This window comes from Hyalella azteca, unplaced genomic scaffold (genome assembly GCF_000764305.2).
Source record: "Hyalella azteca isolate HAZT.00-mixed unplaced genomic scaffold, Hazt_2.0.2 contig3090, whole genome shotgun sequence".
Taxonomy (NCBI): domain Eukaryota; kingdom Metazoa; phylum Arthropoda; class Malacostraca; order Amphipoda; family Hyalellidae; genus Hyalella; species Hyalella azteca.
In genome coordinates, this window is record NW_025933343.1 from 32,986 (window position 1) to 55,559 (window position 22,574).

The 22,574-nt window shown below is 36.7% G+C and overlaps 2 protein-coding genes across 5 annotated transcripts; one reads left to right on the top strand and one right to left on the bottom strand.

Annotated features, from left to right (window-relative positions):
* Positions 1-3,552: 3,552 nt before the first annotated feature.
* Positions 3,553-7,144, top strand: LOC108664612. Of its 4 annotated transcripts, none has more exons than XM_047885772.1 (7): positions 3,553-3,978; positions 4,402-4,492; positions 4,896-5,015; positions 5,763-5,838; positions 6,142-6,232; positions 6,579-6,659; positions 6,720-7,144. In XM_047885772.1, exons 1-7 carry the CDS (start codon positions 3,638-3,640, stop codon positions 6,724-6,726), a joined length of 807 nt encoding a protein of 268 aa, XP_047741728.1. In that variant the 5' UTR covers positions 3,553-3,637; the 3' UTR covers positions 6,727-7,144. The 4 variants fall into 4 exon arrangements, with proteins under 4 accessions (XP_047741728.1, XP_018006726.1, XP_018006725.1 ...); XM_018151237.2 differs by having other exon boundaries at positions 6,750-7,144; XM_018151236.2 differs by having other exon boundaries at positions 6,579-7,144.
* Positions 7,145-10,691: 3,547 nt separating this feature from the next.
* LOC108664610 lies at positions 10,692-16,850 on the bottom strand. Its single transcript, XM_018151233.2, has 10 exons — positions 16,625-16,850; positions 15,868-15,968; positions 15,581-15,630; positions 14,523-15,330; positions 14,181-14,329; positions 13,486-13,633; positions 12,874-12,962; positions 12,144-12,187; positions 10,834-10,911; positions 10,692-10,706 (listed from the first exon to the last, which is right to left on the bottom strand). Exons 1-10 carry the CDS (start codon positions 16,670-16,672, stop codon positions 10,692-10,694), a joined length of 1,530 nt encoding a protein of 509 aa, XP_018006722.1. The 5' UTR covers positions 16,673-16,850.
* Positions 16,851-22,574: the final 5,724 nt, after the last annotated feature.

A 22,574-nucleotide genomic window follows, 5' to 3' on the forward strand; every position in this document is an offset into this window, starting at 1 on the left:
ATTTGTGGTTCGTTCAGAAAGGACGAGGGAACGTGTTCTTAATTCCGTTCCTATGGATTTCGGTTGATTGTTAGCGAGGGTACAAGTGAATAGTAGTGCGGACTGTGCGGTTGTTGTTTTCATCTGATGGGTGATGATAAGACTGTATTTAGGTAAACTGGCTTTCGGCCATAACTAGTAAGTAATATTAACAATTTGAAGGATTCCGGTTCGAGCTTCGGTCGACTACGGACGTGTGTATGTGATAGAGTGAGTACATTTTTGAATCGGTGAATAAATAGAAAAGAGTCTTAATTTTGAGACGGGCACCTATTTGGAGTACCTTGTTTGTACAAAAAAACCAGCAGAATGCCCAAGCCCAAAGCTAAACGTAAGAAGAAAGAACAAGGAGATGGAGCATCAATATCATCCGACTGCTCAGAAACCTATTCTGCTTCCGGTGTCAGCATTACTAATCCCTCTGCAATACCCACCTGGTCACAAATGCCTCCTCTCAGCCTTGATGACATTGTACCACCTACTCCTAGTACTAATACAGGCAATGAGGTAAGAGACCACTTGGTTAATGATGACATTGAAGTCCTTGATATTGGTGATACATTTGAAATTAATTTATTATTATTTAATTTTTTTTCTGTTATTTTTAGTTTATATTTTTTTCTTGTTTTTTCTTTTTCCGTGTGTGTGTGTTCTCTCTTTGTTTCAGATTTTAACTTTCAGAGCTGTTAGACTGTTAGGTACCAATTAAACCCAGTTTAGGCAAGGGGCTTTATGGACTAGCTTCCAGTGCTCCTATAAGAATAAATTAGAAAGAAGAAAGATTGTTAGCGAGCAGCTGATGATGGAGGTGGCCAGTTGGGTTTAGTGCAAGCTCCCGCTCAGCGCTCATCATCGGCGAAGGCCCGGGGCCGGAGCTTCGGCGTCCGGCGCGTCCCTCAATTGTATTGTTTGATTTCTAAAAAAATCGTCTTAACCCATTAATGACGAGAATTATTTTCTGAATTTTTTTCGGTTCCTTGTGAGAATATTATCATTTGTGATGGTAATAAGCAAAAAGCATGTTCATAGCTATATTTATTTTTCGTTGTATGTGAAAAATTATAGCTTGGTTCCATAATCCATATGGAACCGCTTGGCATTAACATAACGTTTCTTCAAACAACACTTTTTCCGATAGTAAATCAAGAAAGGTTGTTTATAATGGATAATACGTAATAGTATATGTATTCCTAATGGACAATACTGATGAATGATGTCAGTTTATGATGATAAACCAATCATGGCAGAATTATACCAGAATACAATTCAATTTTTAGCATAGAATGCTTCCATTCATTCAAAATGAATAGGAAGGTTGCCCAATGCCCATTTTACGAATGTTTGTGGGTGCGTTTTCAACATTGTTTACGAAGCACTGCATTTGCTGATTTGCAGTGCCTCTGAATGCTCTGATGTCTCTTTGCTGGCCGATGTTGTTGATTGTTGTATTGCACTTCATCAAGGATCAAAGTAGAAGGGTGCACTATAGACCCTGATTGTTTTACTTAGGGTCTCCTCACTCTCCTGCATTATTGCATTTCCTATCCGATATTTTTGAAAATTTATTGCAATAGCCATTCTTTTTTTTTCAAAAGTTTTTTGAGAAGCCAAATGAAATCAGAATAGATATCACATATAATATGTTACCTTGGGACCAATTGTATCGTGTTTATGGGACCAATCCATGTTCCAGCCCATGAATAAGTTTCTTTTTCTATTAGATCCGCCGATTGGCTTCAATAGCAGAAAAATATCATCCTATTTATCTGCTGCCCAAAGTTTATAACTAAATCTCACGGGCTAGCCACGTATATGTCGTAGTATAATGTGGCCCATAGTGGCAAAGAAAAGACTTGTTTTTAGACTCTCCCTCAAGTTCATTTTTGAGTCCTATAAGGAGACCAGTCACCAGTGAAGTATCATGGATACCAGCATTATCATACATAAGAAATTGGTTTAAATCTTGAATAAATGAGGAAATTAAAAATGAACCGATTCTAAAAAATCTCTGGTTTGTCACTATGATGTGGCCATGTCGACCACAGATGACTTTCTTCTCTGTTGATAGTCATTGTTTTCACATTTGGCGATTAGTGCCGATTACTGTTGCTACAATGACTATTCTCGATAGGCAAGCATAATTGCTAGTGGCTGCGTCATCTGAGTTATCTGAATCTCAGTATGTTTCCTTTGTTGCTGCTTCTGTGAAAGGTTCAGTCGCAAATATTTGATCTTCGTGTTATTCTTCTCTCGAAATCTTAATTATTTCATGTGATGATCTGCCAAAAATACAACTAGAAAAAAGTGACTCTGATGAAAAATCGTAAAGTGTTCTACGTACGTACCTAATTCCAAATATATCAACTTTTGGGATATATACTCCTAACAGCTCTAAAGATAATAGTTCACTAATAAATAACGGAAAAACTGGATCTAAGATCTAAATAAATAATTTCTAAATACAAACAAGTTTTTGAAATACAATGCGTAACTATATCACAAAGTAATCTACTGGGAAAATGATATGACCAGAATGCTTACACTACTGCCGAGCAGTTCCATTTGGAACCAGGCAAAATATTTCATGATCTAAATGACTTTAGAAACATTAAATCACGTAATACCATATACAGCATTAAAAGTACTCTCTTTGTCGATAAAATTCTGCATCTAACTTATAAATAATATATTTTTAGAACAAACTACTTGCGTTTCTCTGCAATGATGTAAAGCCCTCCTGTCTGACACCCGGTACTTACAATCTTTTAAAGTTAACTGAGCAGGGAGTAGTCAGCGCAGCTGAACCAAACGTTGCCAGAACATGTCCAAGATGTGTATCAAACCTACGCATCCACTAGTATATTGATTTGACCATACAATTTTATTATGAATCAATTTCTTTCCGCTGGTTCCAAATGGAACTGCTTGGCATTAATGGGTTAATTATGCTATAGAAAGCCAACCTACAATAAAATTTTCATGCGTATTTTCTTCATTTTTGCCATGACATATTTTAACGATATTCGATAATGCCATAATGGTAGTGGCCCTACTAACCCGTTACCCGGAAACTTACCCCGTACAATGCCATAAGTAGTAGTGATACTGTAGTACATCAGTACTCACTACTCAGTAGTCACTACTGATTACTGACGTACTACTTCTAAAGTTCTAAGAAACCTGAAAATTTTGGTTGCTCAGACATCAGACATTATTGAGACATACACTGATGAGTGATGACTGATACAGCCACTTTGCACAGCTTGGCCTATGCCTTTTGTTAGTTTGTAGGAAGCATGTTAGCAGTTAGCTACTCAGCAATCAGCACTCTTGGAATTCCCATTGCAAATTTGCAATAAATTTTGCATTGTAATTTAATTATGTTCCTTCAAATGAAATGCTCAAAATATGTTTGAAGTTTGAAAATACAATGAAAACTTTGTTTCCAACATGTTTGGCTTCTTCTAACAAATTATGTTTAGTTATATAGAAATAAAATTTTGTTTCTTTTATTCAGAGTAACAGGATATTTTTGTAGTTCATACATTTATAATTACTTCTAAAATTTATTGTCTCAAAGTTCAAATACACTTACATAATGGCAAGCATTGGATGTGTTCATGCTTGCCTGAAGCATCTTACATCTCCTGATTGTGCTTTGTTGAAGTTATGCTGTCCTAGATCTCAACATTTTCAAATGGTGCTAAGCTCTTCTCAATCATTTAGGGATGACATTTGGGCATCAAAATCAAATTATGAGCATTCAAGAAATCGTCAAAATGATTATTCTTCATGTGCGTGCAATATATTGGCAAGCAGAAGCCAACAGAAAAGTTTATTTACAATGCCAAGCAGAGGGCTTCACTCTACTTCCTCTTTGAATTGTGAAGGTGATAAAAAGATTGAAGGATTTCACATGTACATCCCCAATCCTTTCAAGTAAGTTTTTTCTTTACTGTGGTTAGATTCTCAAGCCCGGCTAATTTTTTATATAACTAACTGTTGTTCTGGAATTTTCCAACTTGTGTTCATCTTAAAAAATGCTGCTGTTCATTTCTATTGATTTTTTAGAACTTTTGGAGACACTAGAGTCAACCTAGAACTAAATTATGAAAGATAATGGTAAAAAATTTAACCGTTTTTCCATATTTTGAAAATACTAATTTCATTGTAACTGCAAAAAATATTGTACTACTGATGAGTGATGAGCAGTGTTAATTATTCTGCATTTGAGCTACACAAGAGGTTTTAAATGCTACACATGTTTAATTTTCTGTAAATTATTAGGGTTATTGCATTTCTTTCATAATTTTGTATTGCTTTCTTAAAATATTTGGAATTCATTTAAATTCATTTACACAGATGGCTGAGCAACTGGCTGATTATTCAGGAGTTCCAAAGCTCCTGGGATCCCAGCTTTGATGTGAAAGCTTTCAAGTTTGGAGTTAAGCAGGTGTTTGGCAACCATAATGCTGACAGTTCTTGAAATATAATGCTTTGACCAACATGTTTACCTGCTAGGCTGCTACTTATTCTTCAATTTAGTTTTTATTCTAATTTATGTACAGAATCAACCGTTATTAACTTCAGATATTGAATCATCTTAAAAATTGTCACTTATACATATGTTATTGTGCTAGTAATGCTGCTGTATATATATGACATGGATATATCATAAATTCTAGGGTCATCAATTGAATGTATCAATAGATTCCAGAAATTTATATTTTAAATAAGCCTAGGTAGATATGTAATTTTTAATTGAATTATTTGTATTACTGTGGGTTTCCTGTTTATCTTACAAGTCTATGAGCTCTTTTAATGTTGTAATTTAAAATTAATTTTGAACCATGCAGGCTGTGGTGCGAGTTTCAGAGCTTGTTCGTGCCCGAGAGTGGGGAGAACTAAAAGGCCTTGTGAGCCAGCCTATTATTGACGACTTCAGACTTTTAAGGAGTCCCATCACCCAGGAACAGGTCAGATTCAACACTGAAAGAAAAATTTTTACTATGCTGTAATCCATGGCTCGCTGAATAACAGCTCTTATGAGGAATCACCAAATTTAATTAATGTAGGTTCTTGATTCTAGAAATATTCAAAAATTGTTTCTACCTGTTGCTATTATCCACCATATTCATTTCACCATACACATTCAATGGAATTTTCCTGGGATCTTTTTGTTTGTTTTCCCTTGAGTTTCTTTCTCATACATAATAAATTTTCTTTCTTAATGTCACAATTATGTAATCCTATCATAAGAGTAACAGGTTATCACTAGAAGCCTTTGACCCAATGCAGTCTCTCCACTTTCGAGCAAAAAAAGACACGTTATACTATGTTCATTTGAGATAGAGAAAAACATTAAAGACTGATTGTACTTCTTCCATGGTTTATAAAGTAGGTGGTAAATAAATAGCAATTCAAAATTTATTTGATTTGGGTTTAAATCTTTAAAAAGTTGTGATGTACCTATACCTCAAGGTTCCCACTGATGTTTTTGAGCTAATTTTTTTGGCAAAAATGTTGTGTTCTAGCAGAATTTATTGTTGCAAAATAGATTATTTTTATCAGAAGAGAGGTTATATAACAAAAGTTATGAAGTTATTGACTACGGAAAGTTGTATTATATTTGAACCCCTACAAATATGTTCTTGTGTGGTAATTACCCTATATCCCTTAACTATTTGCGAGTTAGCAGGTTTCATTAAAATTGTATGTTGTAGATCGACGCTCTGGACCTACAACTTAAGAACATCCTGGCTGTGCACATTGATGGCATCAGAATGCAGCAAGTCGTCGGTGGGAACATTTCCATTGTAATTCTTAATGTGCCTCATGCCATTTATTCTCTATCACTAATGCAATTGATTGATGAGCGGGGTTGTATATGATGATAAATATTTTTAATAATTAAAAGCCTATAAGCCATCTTTTATTCATGAAAAAGTGATTACCTTTTTTTTCTCTGACGAATCATTATTACATTCACGTTGACAACCTTTTAGAAACGCCTTCTCACCAGTTTCATTTCAGTAAATGTAATAATTTAGTAATGACATCTGCTATCATTCGATATTAATTTTAAGTGTTGAAAATTTTCAGATGAAAAATATTGTGATATTTCTGTACTCGTTTTGGCTGCCAAGCCACACTCTGACCGGCAGAAAACTGACTACATCACTTTTAATTTGAGGTGAGATATGCCTGTCATCAATTAATCAAAGTGATGGGAACAGGGAAATTGTGGAAATTCCTCATATTTTATATTTATAATCAGAAGTGTAATTGAAATAATAATTCTACAGTTCACTGTGGAAAATTTTTTTATTTTGTAAATTTGCATTCTCCCTCCATAAACGTATTTCTAATATTTTTGTAAGTTAAAAATTTACACTTATTTTAAGATATCTACTGTTATCCCTGCCATTATGCAGCAATTTAAACTTGATCACCATTATATATTCCTATTATTACCAAATGCATTATACCGATCACCTTTTAATCATCATTAAGTGCTTTTAATTACCATGTGGTTGCAGGCTGCATAGGAACTACACGCGCGGCCGCCTGCCGTCCTGGAGCATAACTCGCCTGCGGCTGCAGGTGCAGCACTTCTCCAGGGCGTGACGTGGGGGCGCTCACTTCTCCAGGGCGTGACGTGGGGGCGCTCACTTCTCCAGGGCGTGACGTCAGGGCGCTCACTTCTCCAGGGCGTGACGTGAGGGCGCTCATTTCCCAACTTGACTGCCTTTTTCTGACTGCCCTTCAGTGCCACTTGGAGGAAGTGCCAACATTCAGTGCTTCTAGGGTGAAGTGCCAATTGGGTGAAGCATCACCCTTCTTTGCCACTTGGGTGAAGGGCCGCTCTTCGTTGCCACCCTTAAGTGCCACTCGGGTGAAGTGCCACCCACAGCATAGGCTACGCCCGTGGCAAGACAACCTGTTTAGCCACGCCAACTTTTCTAATTTGAATAAATAAAAAAAATCTAGTTTTTAAAAACGAATATCAAAGTTTGTACTCGCGTACCGTTTTTCGTTTTTGTTCTATGGTGAGTAACTGATTAATTATCGTTTATTTATTGTTTTGTAAATATGTTGTTGTCCAAAGTATTAATTTTTGCCGTTTTAATGGCTTGAATTTAAAATAGGTATAAAGTGTTGAACAATTTTACTTGAAGATATTTTCATGAATGGATTAAGTTTAATAAAATAAAATATGATATCCGGTAGCACGAAGTTTGTTTTCTACCACGCCGAAGTGTTGTACATGTTTTTTTTTTTGCTTGATATTCGGTAGCACCAAATTTAGATATATCGAGTACGCGATTGTTTTCAGTGGTAGGTACTGCCATTTGCCGTTTACTCCCCATCGGAAAAGCGCTAAAATATAGACTAATTGGGCTGATTATCTGGTGAAATCGTATTAGGATATTCGGATTATAAAGAACATAATTCGGATTATATGAACAAAGTTATGGTTTTGGAGAAATGTACGCTTTTTTGTGGCCCATGGCTTCCTCCTGCGCAATTTTATAACCTTCAGAGGTTAAATATATGTTTTTGTCCATTTAGTCGAAAAATTGGAATTGACAGCGTCAATTTGTAAATAAGAATGAATCTTAACCCTATAAGTAATGATGGTCAACTAGCCGAATATTTCTCAAGATTTTTCATTAGTCCAAATTTTACCACTTTTCCTCACTCTGATAAACGTCAGGCAAATTTCAACGTCTCTCCTCGATATTTAAAATGATGGATGTATATTGATTGAAGATAATGCGGGCTCAGGTGTAGACCCGAAAGTCATTATTAACAAATTTCTCGTGGTTATTTTCAATCTAACGAATTGGACCTTTTGTAAGGTTTGAAACTTCTAGGACCAGGTTTTCAAGAGATATTTTTTATTGGGATTCTAACAGGTTAGCTCGGCGTTACCAGTTTGATAATTTCTGCAATTATAGATTTTTTTTCCAAAATCCTATCATTCCCGTAACGCATAATCCTGTTAATAAGGAAAAAGATTATGTATTCTAATAAAATAGCTAAATCCATCTGTCACACAGAAAAAAGACTCCCATTTCACTGTCGTTTTTAGGAAAGAACAATTTTGCGCCTATTAAAGAAAATTTTCGCACACCATCTACAAAACCCGATTTCAACTTACTATTTAACCCTTTCCTCCCGTTTCTCTAGGCTTTTCCGCCTATTCGTCCAATCCTTTTCCCCCTCTTTAAATCCTTTCCTACTTTCCCTCCTTTCCTCCAGCTCCAATCCTATCATATTCTCCCACAAAGAATAAAATTTCATTTCCAGGCAATATCCCGACACGATAAGTATCCTGGATACGCGGGCCTCTACAACCCCCATATATTTTCAGTTCCAGGCTTAAAACACACTCACAAACTTCGACTAATGTTTATAAGTTACGACTTTTCGATTGAAAGTTATTGGTTAGTACGTAAACTGAAAGATAGGCAACCCGTAATACTGAGATTTTCGTATGACATTTGGTAAACATTAGGTGTGCAAATTTTGCTAATGACCAGAGAGTACTTTTGTTTGCATTTTTCTCAACTTATATAAACTAACTTGCAGTAAATTTACTTAACAATTAACTAGTAATTAACTTGCATTAAAGAACAGCTTTTTCCAAACTATACCATGATTTGGTATGACCGATACAACTCGTAAAACTGAAGCTTGAAATTTCTCTCACGCTACAGTCCACGTTCGTGTGCTCACGCTTCATGCTACAGTCCACGCTAGTGTGCTCACGCTTCATCCTACAGTCTAAGTTCGTGTGCTCACGCTACAGTCCACGTTCGTGTGCTCACGCTTCATGCTACAGTCCATGCTAGTGTGCTCATGCTTCATCCTACTCCTACAGTCCAAGTTCGTGTGCTCACGCTTCACGCTACAGTCCACGTTCGTGTGCTCACGCTTCACGCTACATTCCACGTTCGTGTGCTCACGCTTCACGCTACAATACACGCTAGTGTGCTCACACTTCATGCTACAGTCCAAGTTCGTGTGCTCACGCTTCACGCTACAGTCCACGTCGTGTGCTCACGCTTCACGCTAGGTGGTATGGGGGTGGGGGAAGGTCGCGCAATAGGAGGCCACTTGACACGCGGGTGATGGCCGCCCAAAGGGCGTCAGTCTCCTCGCTGGTGTACGGGTTCATCTGCGGACGATTAAATACTTCAATTATTCATAACTTAACAAAATAACTGATTTTATAAATTAAACAATGATTACTAGTGATGTATTTAAATACTTCACTTATTCATCACTTGACAAAATAACTGATTATATAAATTGAACAATGATTACTAGTGATGCATTGAAATACTTCACTTATTCATCAGTTAGATAAAATATGATAATCGTTTATAAATTCAACATTGATTACACTAGTGATATATTGAAAATATTATTGTTAACATTTCCTGAATTTCTAAATACACTCTATTCATTTTTTGGGCTGAACTTATGCTTCTTTCAAACATAATTAAAGAAGTTCAAATTGATCGCATTGCGTTCATTTCTTTCAACAGCTTATTGTCGTAGTCTCGCGTAGACTATATGCATAAAAAAGATAAATATGATAATAGATTTGTTGATATTTGTTTGGCACACTAACTGGAGTAATAGTGTTAGGTGTTGTTATTGTTTTCTTATGAACTCTTTCCACTATAAAGTATTATTGCTCGGACATTGTGGTATTACTGTTGATTACTATAAATATCATGATCAGAACTGACCTTGACCTTGTCAGTTTCATGGTCCATGTTGATGTTGTTGATTATTGTTAATATTTTCATTTGAACACATATAACCTAAAAAGTAATACAGTGGTATAATTACACGTTGATTATAGTCAATATCATCCTGCCCGGGCAACTATCGCCCTGTAATTTCAGTTGCCAGGTTTTGATTGTTTTCATAACTTAAATGAAGAGCAGTGCAGTAGAGGTGTAGCTCTGTGGGTTAGAACCTCTTATGGGACCCAGCAAGTCAAGTTTGATTCATCACTAGTAAACACTAGGTCTAGAATATTGGGATTCTGTTTACTTCTTTAATGGATTGGCTTAGTAACGTGCTGGACTAGGAAGGAGTCTCTCACAGACTCCATGAACAAGGATTCTGGGTGATTCTCATTCCTTGGAGAGGTTCCATCCATTAATGGGTGGCCTAATGGTTAAAGTTCAGAGTACCAAGATTGGCGCAGAGAGGCGCGGGTTCGATCCCAGCTCTGTGCGCCAGTTTCTGGTCAGAATCGGCAAGGAGGCCGGGCGGTTAAGCACAGAAGAAGTGTAGCAGTGAGTTGCGAGTTCGAGACCACAATAAAATGCTGTGAATGTTCTGCGATGTTCAGAATCGGCGACAGGCCTACGGCCTATTAAACGCAGAAACAGTTATTATTATTTTTTATTATTATAACCCCAGAACTGACCTTGACCTTGTCAGTGTTGATGGGGCCGTTGATGTTGTTCCTCAAGCAGAACAAACGCTGGCCAGAGGGCGGCGGCAGGCGGAGGAAGGCCATCAGCTTCACCAGCTCCTGCCGGCATAGAGGCAAAAGAAAAAGGGATTTTTTAGAAACCAGTGCATTTTTAGTTCCCTGAACTGATTCAATTTTTTTTCAATTTCTATGTATGATATTGCTGATATTCATGGTATTTTACTGGTCGATTTACCCTCTAGAGATCGAACAGAGATAAAAAAATTCTGAAAATAGTCTTTTCGGAAAATTTCTATAAAAGATTTTTTAATTCTTCTAAAATTGTATGCCTGCAAGGGGCGCTGCTGGAGGTCCTCGTAGTGCAGTGCGTACAGGCGGGTGCTCCACTGCAGGCGACTCCAGTACGTCTGCAAATTATTAAATTAGAATTTAAAACAAATTTAATCAAAATATATACAGATCGTTAATATAAAATGGTTTAGTATCTTCGGCTTTAATATTAAGCCTGATCAGGCCTGTGGCCGATTCTTGTACTTTTCGTGACATGTTCACAGATATAAAAGCTTGCCTTTTGACAGGATCTTGTAAACTGACGATGGTCTGAAATCGTTCCTGGACTTTCGATTGATATGTGGTGTACTTGGCATTTCAAGTCTGAACATATATTTTTCCATAGCTTTATATAGTCTGTTCTTGAACGCGTTCATACTCGGAGCGTCAACAATTTCATCAGGGAGGTTGTTCCACATGTCAGTGACTCGAAGCGAGAAGAAATGTCGCGTGGAGAAGTTGCAGCGCAGTTTTTTTACTATATAGCCGTGGCCTCTGGTGTTGGTTCTTGTTTCAAATTCTAGTAATCCTTCAAATAACTTGTTTAAACCATGAGTATACTTGTATACTTCAATGAGGTCACCACGCAAACGTCGATAACTGAGGCTTGGAATCTTCATAATCTTTAATCTTTCATCATAGGACTTGCCTTTCAAGCCTGAAATTATCCTTGTTGCACGTCTTTGAACACTTTCTACTAAATTTTTGTCCTTTTCAAGTTTCGGTGACCACACGGCGTTTCCAAACTCTAGGTTCGGGCTACTAATCAATGAAAACGGAAGTTACGCAATTCACAGATACTTAGAATTACCTTACAATATAAAATATATTGAATATATGATTAGGGTTTTGCTCCAGTGACATAAGTTTTGATTTTTTCGTATTTATAGTTTTCGGCTTTAGTACTTCCCGTGCTGACAGTGATTTCAATTAATGACTGAATTTTGAATCAGTAGAATTGCAAAATCGCAGCAAGATTTCAACTAAATTCAGCGCGCGAGATCTGACAAGATCGAGAATTGTCACTCGTATTATAAGCTGTTTCTTTTTTTTTCAAACCAAAAAAAGATTAAACAGATCCGATATTATCTCTTTTTCTATCTTTTTTGAGATTATTACTCATTATGAGACATAATAACACATAATATTAATAGACATATTAATACGTGATTTCCCGGACATTAAATAGATCGAATAAATTATTGAATTTATAGCAAAGAAAGTGCAGATTTTTTTAATACAGGCGTTGAAAATTAGACTCATGAAGCTAGGAGGAAATATATAATGATGACTTCGTTCCTGAACTCACTTGCTCCCATCGTGGCAGTTCAGACGCAACAAAGTCGTGAAATTCTGCCCGAAACAAAATTATTGTTGAAATTGTTGGGGGATTTACGCTTCAAGATGAAGCGAAGTTGCTATATAATAAGTTATCTAGCAAAAGAATTTATAATATGAAGTTGCTTCATATTATAAATTCTTAGTAATTATTCAGCATTGAAACCTTCAAAGATAAAAATATGTGCATTAAAGTTCATGCGTAATTAGTTTTGCAAAAATATAATAAAAATTATAAATAGTAGGACTTAATTCTGTATGCTATATTCTTTCGTAATTCTTTACGCTATACCGATATAGCGTAAAAAATTTCATATAAATAAAACTGTTTATAAAAATCATTTTTTTCAGTTTCACGCTGAGATCTTGTTATCAATTAGAGTTATAACCATTATTATCATTTACCTTGCGGATAACAACAAACTATGTATCAACCATTCAAAATTATTAACAGTTAAAGTAATCGCTTCTGTATGGCTTAAATTATTTAATTATTTTGAGTAACTGAAAATAGAGTAATAACTTTTTACCATTATAAATTGTGCAACTGATCGCTTTTCTACAGCATAGGTTACTTTGATTAACTATAAATATAATAACAACTCTTCACAATAATCAATCATATTAATTAATAATCATCATAATGATTAATCAATTAATCGTCATAATTAAACTGTTCAAGTGTGTATAGTATATAATACCTTGAGTATCAAAAGAAGCGTGCGGGAGGCTGTGAGCGAAGCGGTTGATGCCCGACGAGTTCTTGAACTGCCAGTGTGATATCAGCGCGCTGTAAAATTAATAGAAATAATTAAAAATCATCCGATTAATAAGCTTTTCATTTAAAAAATTATTTAAATAATGTTACTGTTGTCGCTGTTATTTATAAATAATATGAATATTCTATTATGTAACTAAATATTCTTAGTATATTAGAACTCTAAGAAATCTGTTCTTCTGATTCTATGCATATTCTTTTATAGTATTCTAATGTACAGTGAATGAAACATTTCCCGTAAATTATGTACAGTAATTGGAACAACGTGCACATCTGGCGTAAAGCGTCTAATTTTCAACTTGTTTCTCATTAATATAAGTTGAGCCCTACTGAACCCTTTATGCTCTTCACAAAAATTTTAGCTAATAATTTAAACAACAAAGAGCTGATTTGTTAGCTACTTATTTCCTGATTAAGAACTTTAGCTTATGATATAGTTACTACTTACTCATTTTCGACAAAGAACTCTATCTTGTAATGTAATAATCAATAAAAACCAGATTTATTAGCTGGATATTTGCCCGGTCTGGCTCACTCGGCGGGATTGCGGACCAGAAGCACCGTGGGAATGCGGAGGTCCGGCTCCCAGCTGCTGGAGCGCTCCCCAGCCAGCGGGGAGACTGAGTGGGATGAAGTGAGCAGCGTTGAGTGGGAGTGAGGGGGCTCCTGCTCGCCGAGAAAACCTGCGAATTGTAATATTTTATTCTGTGGTCTTGGTAGGAATAGCGTTATGTTGGGAGATTAATGCTGACTTTTCAGTTGTCGAAAGGAAATTTGCAGGTTAGGTAAGAATAGCATAAAAGCATCTGCTCTGCTGAACCCAGCAAGCCACTGGTCCAGAATGTCCAGCAAGCCACTGACCAAGACTGCCAGCAAGCCACTGACCAAGACTGCTCAGCAAGCCACTAAGACTGTCCAGCAAGCAACTGACCAATACTGCCCAGCAAGCCACTGACCAAGACTGCCCAGCAAGCCACTGACCAAGACTGCCAGCAAGCCACTGACCAAGACTGCCCAGCAAGCCACTGACCAAGACTGCCCAGCAAGCCACTGACTAAGACTGTCCAGCAAGCCACTGACCAAGACTGCCCAGCAAGCCACTGACCAAGAATGTCCAGCAAGCCACTGACCAAGAGTGCCCAGCAAGCCACTGACCAAGACTGCCCAGCAAGCCACTGACCAAGACTGCCCAGCAAGCCACTGACCAAGACTGCCCAGCAAGCCACTGACCAAGACTGCTCAGCAAGGAGCTGTTGGACGTGGCCCCCGTGAAGACCCCCGTCGCGGCCTCCAGGAGGTAGCGCAGCCACGACGACCCTGACCGCGGGTACGACAACAGCAGCGCCGGCGGCAGCGCCCGCCCGAACCGCGTTACCTGCCTGCCAAACGAACGATGTTGAAGATTACGGTGTTACATGCAGCGTACGGTGTTACGTGCAGCGTACGGTGTTACGTGCAGCATTGCATACAACATCCACACGAAGTATGGGAACCCAGGACGGCGCTGCAACTTATTTTCACTTGCCCCGATTTTTTTATGTGATTTGTCAATATCTCCATACAACGACTCACCCAGCACATAGTTCATCCTTATCCCAAATATCGTAAGTTTCTGTTCTGTCCAAGTCAAGTTCAGGTTCAGGATATCCTTGGTCTTTTAAATTGTCTAGCAGCTCCTGCAGAGTTTTGTGTTGAGGAATTTTAAAGGGCTTCTCATTCTTCTTTTTGTTTGTCGTCATCAATGAGTCCGTGTCTATATCTTCATTGCCTCGCAGTTGTTCAATTTTTCTTCTTTGACCAGTTCTCGGGTCTTTTATTCCCAAACTCCCATTAAAGTAATCCACTTCCACCACAGTTCGGTCGGTAGATCCGAACCCATGTTTAGCTTCAGGCATTGGGGGCACGTTACGGCTTTTAACTTCGTTTTTCTTATGGGATTTTTTGTTTGTTTTTGTGTTTCCTTTAGATTTCTTGACGGCATCAGCAACTCCATCATCTAGTTTGTTGTAGTTCTCAGGTCTCGCGTGTCTGGGCGCGTCTTCCAACATGTCGTCGTGGGAATGACATCTGATGGAGTCGGGGCTTTCTTCGTAGCAATGAACTCGTCCGTCGTCGCTCCAGGTCTCTTTTTCTTCTGATATTTCTGGTTTTCTTTCGCGATTTTTTAGCAGTTCAGTTTCACGTTTCTTCTTGGTTTTTGCTTCCTGGTTGTTTGGGACACGTTTCTTAGGGCTAGGGGCTGAGAATTTGAGCCTTTCTTGATTTTCATCAAATTTTTGGTTCGGGTTAGTCGGATCTCCGACGATATTGTTGGCATACTCGTCGACTTGAGGTTGAATCCTGCGTGTGGCGTCATCTATGTCAAGATTTGATGAATCTCCTGTGAATTGGAAACTAACGTCACAAGGAGGCAAGTTAATACTGAAAAATCGTTCATATATTCAGATTTTAATGTTTTTTGTTTAATTTGCGTATTAATTAAAACAACATAGACCAAAAATTTATTATTCAATCATAAAAAATCTCTTGGAAAATTGAAATAATGCTTGTTTAGCGTTTGAATATAATTCAAAAAAAAGTTGTGAAGGATTCAAGTTTAAATTCAAATACGATGCATATAGAAGCCTTACCATCATCCGGCAACTCGCCAAGAGCGCTCAGGTTCAGCGCTGCCACTAACCTGTGTGGTATACCAATGATTTGTTGTATAACATATACATACCAGGACCAGGAGTAAACCTTGCGGTTTTGTCAAATAACCACATGCTAAATATTTATGGTTATTTGAATACCTCACATATATAAAAAATATCATATCATTTTTGCATTATTTATCACAACAGATAGCACCGCACATCTGGTAGCCACAAAAAACACACATCTGGCAGCCACAAATAACAGCCTTAACATCGCTTACAGGAAAGATATCAATGCAGCTACCGATGCCGCTGCCATCTTCCTCCTCCCGCTGGCACTGTTGTGTGTTCTTGTCTGTGTCACAGTTGCTGAGCCGGTTAACTGATAAGTAAACGATTTCAATTAAGCTTATCGTAATTTAAGTAAAATTGAAATGATCATCAGGAGGAGAATGAAATCGATAAGATTTGAAGTAAGTCAAGTAACTTGCAACAACGCGAGAATTTTTTGAACGAAGTTTAACAAACAAAAATAATAAATTCAAATTTGTTTTCATTGGGAAGCTTCAACGAAGCTGAAACCAGGTGTACTGCCCATGCTAAAAAATAATCTATCATCGAAGCGGAAGTTATTGTTAAAAAACCGCTGCATCGTGCAATTTTTTGGCATTTGCTTAAATACGCCTATGGAAAAAATAGATCTATTTGCGAAGGATTGACCAATATAAATCATTTAGAATAGGAAGTAAAACTTATTCTAAAATGCAAACCGCAATAAAAAGTGTGACAACCAATTTTCCCAATTCTCTGACTTAGCGGTTTTGACGGTAAACACTCAATCTCTGACTTAGCGGTTTTGACGGCAAACACTCAATCTCTGACCTAGCGGTTTTGACGGCAAACACTCACTCTCTGACCTAGCGGTTTTGACGGCAAACACTCACTCTCTGACCTAGCGGTTTTAACGGCAAACACTCACTCTCTGACCTAGCGGTTTTAACGGCAAACACTCACTCTCTGACCTAGCAGTTTACTCACCAGTGACGTGACCTCGTCGCGTTTCCTCTTAACAGAAGCTCGGGTCATGCCCCGGGAAGTCTTCAGGTGGATAATATTCTACGGTTTCAGTTTTTATCAGAGATTACTGGTAATAGAATAACTAGAATTAAAAAAATTATTTCCAGGTCAATCTATTCAACAGGGAAATAATTTTGACTGAATATAAGTCCATTATTAAGTTCAGCCTGTCGTAATTTCTCCTGAAGGTATCTGCAGAGAATATGCTAACTTTACAAAAGTTAAAAACTTTAAGTTAGAAAAAAATATGTTGAAACATATTGTAGCAAAAATTCATACAGCGCATTTGCTCTCTACACATGCACGCACAAATATCTATCAATTAATCATATGAATACGGTAATCATACAATACAAAGAGTATTAATTGAATACTCGTAATTTTGTCATTTTCAAATTTTGTTAAATATTCCACACTCTGAAGACATCAGTTGAAAATCCTCTTTTAAATAAATAATACGACATTTTGGTTCCCACAACACTGTTATTTTATTCTAATATACATGATTAAAATTGGTAAATTTTTCTATATTATTGTTATGTGTTTAATAACTTCAAACGCAACGAATTCACAGCCCTTTTTATGTTGAATCTAACAGCTCGCATGGAGGTCTGGCCTTGAATAACTTTAATTGTAACGAGCACGAATATCATTGCCTGTGAATTATTGAATATTGAATCATTGCAGCCAGTATGTAATTCTAGCCTTGAATAACACCGAGCTTAACAAGCTCAAATACCATAACCTGTATTTATTGCTACCCTGAATAACCTGTGAATTACTGAATTTTGAAACTTTGTGTCTCGTATAGAAAATAAAAATCACTGAGCACTTGAGAATTCGCTTCACCTGGGCGCCTGTCACGCGAGCAGTTCCGTACCTGACCTACAGTGTTCAATGGTGGCTTCTAAACCAGCCTTGTTGTTATACTGTTGCCTAGTGACGTAATAATATTTCTGTGTTAGTGTGTGTTGCTGTGTGTACCTGTGTGTCAGTGTGCGCGTGTAAGTTGTGTGCCTCGACTCGATACTTGTCTTGAATATTGATTCGCCTGTTAACCTTGTACTCATATTGAGTTAGTTGGCAATGGCGACCTATGCAGCTTAATGTAGCCTTCTTATTTTGCCCGCATGCATATTCAATGATATCAAATAATTTTGCTAGGTTTTAATTGTTACATTTTTATTCTGCGGCCGTTTCTTCGAAAATTAAAATTGGGCTCAAATTTAGCCAAGTTATTACAGTTTTTTATAAAAATCTAGTGCATAATTGTTATCAATGGTTTTTCAGAATTTCTTCCCATTGAAATAGTTTAATTGGAAAATGTGTCATTTGGAGGTAAATTAATCTTTAAGCCAAAATTTATTTACTAAATATTTTTTCGGAGCTTCAGGTCGGCAATCTACGATTTTTTCAGGTTTTGAATCCGCGGTTTGAAAATCCACGGTTTTTGCTCCTGACATTCAAGTACCTCAGCGTTCTATACTTCGCTAATAATTATCTAAGTGTTAGATCAATTTGACTAGCAATATTTATTTTGCTACAAATTTTAAAAAATCATATTTATAACACATATTTTTGAGAATTTTATCTTTATTGTTTGGATATGTGGCAAATTTCAATCGCTCTTCAGTGATCAACGTCCAATTTACTATGTTTTTCATCAACATGGAGACTAAAATATGGTTTAATTTTACATGAAGTACCAATAACACTTATAGAAATTTTATCTGGATATACAAGGCTGCTCAAAACTAGAGTGTGATTCACTGAAACGTCTTGTTTTGTATTTCGCCCCAAGCAAACAAATGTTGTAGGAAAATGGCGTGGAGCAGTGCACATGACAGGCGAAGTCATGAAGTTTTGTGTCTTGCCTAGTTAGTTGTCACTATGCATTGGACAAGTGAGCTGCATACGTCTGCTGCCGAAGAGTACTTTTCTAATGGCCGTTCCGCTCTCGCTACTGAACGAGCATTCCGTACTCGGAATGCACCTTATCTCCTTGACAGTTGACTCCTTTGGCCCCCCCTACTTCCCCCTTCTCCAATCGATATGAAATTTTGCACACTTTCGCAAAGTCGGAGACAATGCATGAATCAATTAACAAAATAAATAATTTTGAAAATTAAAACTTTTTTTAAACAAAATTGAAAAAACAATTTTGTCTGCTACAAATATTAAAATCGATATTTAACATACTTCTACCTGTCCAATCGATCTGAAATCTTGCACACTTTACTTATTCTTAAAGAGGAGAACGAGGCAAACTCAATCTACAGATGATGGAGTTGAGTTAAAATGACGTTCTAATTCTTCTCATTCTAGATGACAGAAAATTTCGAAAATGTTTTTTTCGACAACCGATTACACCTTTCATATGATTCTCTCAGAAAAAGTTATTTATGTATAAATAAATTTTTTATCTTGTACAGTCTATTCAATTACTACAATTAAACTAAAATTTAAAAATTGGGGAACGACAAAGAGGAGAAACTGTTTGTAAACTCAAACTAGAACTAGAAACTCAAACACGGTGTAAAGGTAATGGTTATAACTTAATGTCTTATTTTGCATATCGTGCAAGCTCTCCATGAATTTTAAACTTCAATGCTAGATAATTGGAGCACAACTAGAGTGTCGAATGAAGTTAAATGACGTCTTGTTTGATCATGAATAATATTTCAGTCAGTAATGACGACCGCAGTACGAGGCTGTGAGCCATTGTCTTTAGGTCAAATAAAACTGACACAGCGCATGTGCATTTTTCACATTAATCTTTTTCTCAACCAAGCAAATATATATGTATGTTTACATATATATACAAAATTACAATTTGGTACTAAATTTTTATTGAATGGAAGGGTTAATATTAAAGTTATTTATTAATATCACCCAAATGTCACTCAGTAATATCAATATGTCGAGAACGCGTTGAGTTGTCACAAGTAAACCTCATCTACGTGAGTGAACAGCCTTGAACACACGTCCTAACGATCTTGTCAACACTTAAGTCATTAATAATAAGGAAGCTCTTCTTAACTTGTTTGGGACTGTAATTCTTCAGGACGATTATTATGTGTTGAACGTCGCTGTGGTGAGGACAGGGACGCTGAAATGGTCGTGAAAATGGCTCACATGATGCGGCTAATTCCTGTTATCTTTCAAGCGATTATCATCTTAACTTCACTGCATTTAGCAAGTGAGGAATCATAATAGATATTTTCATGCTATTTATGATATTTAGGAAGATGATCATGTTATTGCATCATGTTTATAAAATTTAGACATGACTTTGATTTGCTTGAATTAACAAAACAAGTATTATTAACTAGTATTACGACTGTGGAAACATTGATTGACTTCTTATTTTAATTCAAAAATCAAGAATTGATTCGAAACAAATGAACTGAAATATTTTATATCCAGTTTGTTATTTAATACATTAATGTATTTTACAACATGATATGATCTGCAATGAAGCGTGTTTTAATAATGATCAGGTGTCTATATTAAAAACCATAGAATTTATAGAATAATGGTCGTAGAATGTTTAAAACAATGGTCGTAGAATGTTTAAAATAGTGGTGGAAGAATGTTTAAAATAATGTTAAAGGAATGTTTAAATAATGTTGGAAGAATGTTTAAAATAATGGTGGATGATTGTTTAAAATAATGGTGGAAGAACGTTTAAAATAATTTAGGAGGAATTTTTAAAATAATGATCGAAGAATGTTCAAAGCAATGTTGGAAGAATGTTTAAAATAATGTTGGAAGACTGTTTAAAACATGGTCGAAGAATGTTCAAAGAAATGTTTAAAGGAATGTATATTAAATTAGCACAGTACATAGCACGTCACGCTTAAGCACCGGCTCTTGTGTTGCAGACGCTGAGCCGCTGACAGAGATCGTCTTCCAGCCTCACGACTCAGTGGACAGCGGCTCCATGCTGGACGCTGGCAGCGGGGCGGTGCCTGATCTCAGACAAGTCAGTGGGGAACATTTGGCTGGGGTGCAGGTCAGTGGGGAACATTTGGCTGGGGTGCAGGTCAGTGGGGAACATTTGGCTGGGGTGCAAGTCAGTGGGGAACATTTGGCTGGGGTGCAGGTCAGTGGGGAACATTTGGCTGGGGTGCAGGTCAGTGGGTAACATTTGGCTGGAGTGAAATACCAACTTGGCTAAATTTTAAATTATCCTATTATTTCGAAATTCAACGCATTCACTAAAAACTTTTAGTATGTTATTCTCAGATTAAACATGGTATACTTATAAGCATAATATGGTTTGGTGTGGCTGAGTGGCTATAATCAACATGATTGGAGCAGCGAGTTGGGGGTTTGAAACCCGCAACTTGTTGTGCAATTTCTAGTTGAAATCGGCGATAGAACAACACGGCCCAATCATATCCGACACTTTTTATTATATTATTGTATAATATAGAATATGTTGATTATATATAATGAACAAAATTCATAATTGTCAGAGTAAATAAGTGCCACTAGCCGCGTTTGCAACACTAGGTTGCATCAAAGTTTATGTCATTGATTATTACGGACGAGTGTTAAGAGGTGTCGAGGGCTCGGGGGCTGAGATGGTAATTCTAATTGTTTAATTATGAACAAACATTGTTATCTGTTTCCGCTGCCATTATTTTAACTATTTACTGAAATTGTTTTAATTATTGATTGCCATTGTTTTATTATTGTGTGCCATTGTTTTATTATTGTCTGCAATTGTTTTATTATTGTTTGCCATTGTTTTAATTATTGATTGCCATTGTTTTATTATTGTCTGCAATTGTTTTATTATTGTCTGCAATTGTTTTATTATTGTCTGCAATTGTTTTATTATTGACAGAGCTGGGCAGCGCTACTTTGAAATGTAGCGGGCGCTACAGCTATCGCTACAGTAAAATGTAGCGCCGCTACATTAGCCGCTACAATGGCCAAAATTATTGGAAATCTCTAAATATTTATTGTTCTGCTATTGGGATTTACCCATAAACATTTAATGAAAATAAAACATTTTCAAAACATATCAATGCAAATTTATATCAATTAACCTAACCGAACAAGTATGGGTTAGATACAGTAAATAAATGTTACAGTTATTTTTATGTTTTACCTTCCCTACATGGATGTCTACTTTAATCTACCAATCTCAAAAATTATCCACATATACATATAAAAAAATCACTCTTTTATTTTTATAAATATGTGGATTATTTTTGAGATTGGTAGATTAAAGTAGACATCCATATGTAAGGAAGGTGGAACATAAAAATAACTGTGTAAAAAAACTGTAAGCAAACTGAAACATGAAAAAATACCTGTAAGTGGTAACTGGTAACAACTTAACAAGTAACAACTAACATGTTGACACTAGCAACAGGCTGAGGTTGACAACATTACAACGAAATCTTTCGTACAGTTTTATTCTGTAATTTATATTTATATAATGTATGTATCGTGCTGTTTTTAAAATAATATTTAATACTAATAAGTAAAATCGAAAGGCTTTATCTATAAATGTAGCGGTAGCGCTGTAACCGCAAAACCTCGTATCGCTACTTAAATATGTAGCGGGCGCTACCGCTACCGCTAAATCGCCTTAAATGTAGCGTCGCTACCGCTACCGCTACATGTAGCGCGCTACTGCCCACCTCTGATTATTGATTGTCATTGTTTTATTATTGTCTGTAATTGTTTTATTATTGTCTGCCATTGTTTACGTAGCCTGTTTGCATTCTCAATTTTTGTTTACTCTTAATTTGGCAAGCATTGCGCTCATGGCATGTGTTGTGCTCATGGTATGTGTTGTGCTCATGGCATGTGTTGTGCTCATGGCATGTGTTGTGCTCATGGCATGTGTTGTGCTCATGGCATGTGTTGTGCTCATGGTATGTGTTGTGCT